Source organism: Pangasianodon hypophthalmus, chromosome 24 (genome assembly GCF_027358585.1).
Source record: "Pangasianodon hypophthalmus isolate fPanHyp1 chromosome 24, fPanHyp1.pri, whole genome shotgun sequence".
NCBI classification, from domain to species: domain Eukaryota; kingdom Metazoa; phylum Chordata; class Actinopteri; order Siluriformes; family Pangasiidae; genus Pangasianodon; species Pangasianodon hypophthalmus.
In genome coordinates, this window is record NC_069733.1 from 19,945,276 (window position 1) to 19,947,775 (window position 2,500).

Consider the following 2,500-nt stretch of genomic DNA (forward strand, 5'->3'; position numbering starts at 1 on the left):
TAGTGAAGTACTAGCAGAAGGCTAATGAAGAGCCAGCGAACAGCCCATATACAGCTAGCGAACAGCCCATATAAAGCTAGTGAAGAGCCCGATGCACAGCTAGTGAAGAGCCGATACACAGCTAGTGAACAGCCCATACACAGCTAGTGAACAGCCGATACACAGCTAGTGAACAGCCCATACAAAGCTAGTGAACAGCCCATACACAGCTAGTGAACAGCCCATACACAGCTAGTGAACAGCCCATACACAGCTAGTGAACAGCCGATACACAGGTAGTGAAGAGCCGATACACAGCTAGTGAACAGCCGATACACAGGTGGTGAAGAGCCGATACACAGCTGGTGAAGAGCCGATACACAGCTAGTGAACAGCCGATACACAGCTGGTGAAGAGCCGATACACAGCTGGTGAAGAGCCGATACACAGATGGTGAACAGCCGATACACAGATGGTGAAGAGCCGATACACAGCTGGTGAACAGCCGATACACAGCTGGTGAACAGCCGATACACAGCTGGTGAACAGCGGACACACAACTAGCGAACAGCCCACATACAGTTGGGGAAGAGCCCATATACAGCTAGCGAACAGCCGACACACAGCTAGCGAACAGCCGACACACAGCTAGCGAACAGCCGACACACAGCTAGCGAAGAGCTCGTGAGAAGGTGGAAAAGCTGTTGATTCACGCCCATGTTGTGTGCTTATACAGAGAGCATAAAGATAAATCCTTAAAGACAGTGCACTACACGCCATGACGTCATACACAGGGAACTGAATCTCAACCCCTACTGGACACATAGTGCACTATGTAGTGTGTAGGGACTGTTATTCCTGCTGTAGTGCACTTATCTAGGGATTAGGGAGTAGGGAGTAGGGATTAGGGAGTAGGGAGTAGGGAGCAGGGAGCAGGGAGTAGGGATTAGGGAGTAGGGAGCAGGGAGTAGGGATTAGGGATTAGGGAGCAGGGATTAGGGATTAGGGAGCAGGGATTAGGGCTCCCAAACCCACAGGTCTTCACAGTAGTGCACTACATCCTACACAGTGCACTATTTTTACAGGTCTATCCTGGTAGAGGGTTTGAGCGCGCGCACACACACACACACACACGCACGTGCGCGCGCACGCTCAGATGAAGTGTGTAAATAGTGAATAAAAGCAAGCGCGCGCGCGCACTCACGTGAACACGAAGAAGAGCGTGGAGGAGCCCACCAGCAGAGTGGCCGCGGTGCACACTGGGATATATTTGGTGGGTTTAAATCTCTTTCCGGCGCTGTCGGGCATTCTGTAAACTCCACATTCCTCTGTCCTCCAGCACACCGACACCGGAAACACACCTCTACTGCTCACACACACTCACACACACACACACTCACACACACTCTCACACACACACAGTCAAACAGACAGCGGGGTGAGCGCGTGCAGCATCCGGTCCCGTTAAATCCACTCCGGCGTCGCTCCTCTTCATTCAGGGCCGCGCGCAGCACGACTGCCTTGTAGAGCTCCGGAGGAGGAGGAGGAGGAGGGGCGGAGTGGGGGCGGGGCCTCTGACACACAGGGGGCGGGGCTACATTATGCCAAAGACGCTTTCTCCACACACAGAGACTGTCCACTCACTGGCCGAGACTAGACTAATGCTGCTGCTTTTAAACTCTAAAAATAATTAAAATTAAAGTTTAGTTCATTTCTTATAAAATACAAATATTAAACTGACCAATTAGGTTACAGCTCAGCTCATATTGACTGTAAAATAAATAAATAAATACATAAATATTGTATGTTTTGGCTTATAAATAAAATGAGTAAATATATTTACTGTCAGCATGTATCAATTGTTAATTATTAATTATATTTTAAAATCGATTTTATTAAAAGTAAAATTAACAAACATATACTTTAAAACATGAAAAAAAATCTTGTGTGAGATTCTGTAATTAAAGTCAAATTACACTTTAATCTCTAAACTCCGCCCACTTATTCAAATGAGCTGTAAACCTGCTTCTGCGTATTTCGAGGTTTAATTTTAAATGGAATTTTTAATATTTTAAAGTTTAAGATGTAAGTTTAGTGAGCTGAAATAATAATTAGATATTATGAATAAAAGAGTCAAATATTTTTTTTTGTGTATATTTTCTCTATAACACGTTTACTTCTAAACTGTATCAATCAAAATGCAAAAAATTCAAACCAGACAGAAAAATGTTTATTTCAGTGTTTTTGGTTTTGTTTGTGTTCTTTAAGCTCCTCCCACTTCGCCACCACGTCACGTCACGTCACATCACGTCATACATCCCTGAAAAACTCATTTCCTGATATATTTATATTTATATTTATATTTATATATGTTCATTTATGAGTCATTCTGATCCACATCCATATCGTTTATAAACTTTATAAATCACACTGAAACTCAGTACAGAACATTCTGTATTTTTCATTTCCTCAAAAAACTAAAATCTAAAATCCTTCTAGAAACTTTCATGAAATTTTACAG

The 2,500-nt window shown here is 43.7% G+C and overlaps 1 protein-coding gene across 2 annotated transcripts in view; it reads right to left on the reverse strand.

Moving 5' to 3' along the window:
• The window catches only part of zdhhc8b (zinc finger DHHC-type palmitoyltransferase 8b), a 39,146-nt gene extending 37,495 nt beyond the window's left edge, over positions 1-1,651 (reverse strand). Inside the window, exon 1 of one of the 2 annotated variants that reach the window (XM_034299134.2) lies at positions 1,184-1,651. In XM_034299134.2, coding sequence (XP_034155025.2) covers positions 1,184-1,287 — 104 coding nt within the window. In that variant the 5' untranslated portion in view covers positions 1,288-1,651. The remainder of the gene's footprint in view (positions 1-1,183) is intronic. The other variant, XM_034299133.2, reaches the window with a different exon arrangement.
• Positions 1,652-2,500: the final 849 nt, after the last annotated feature.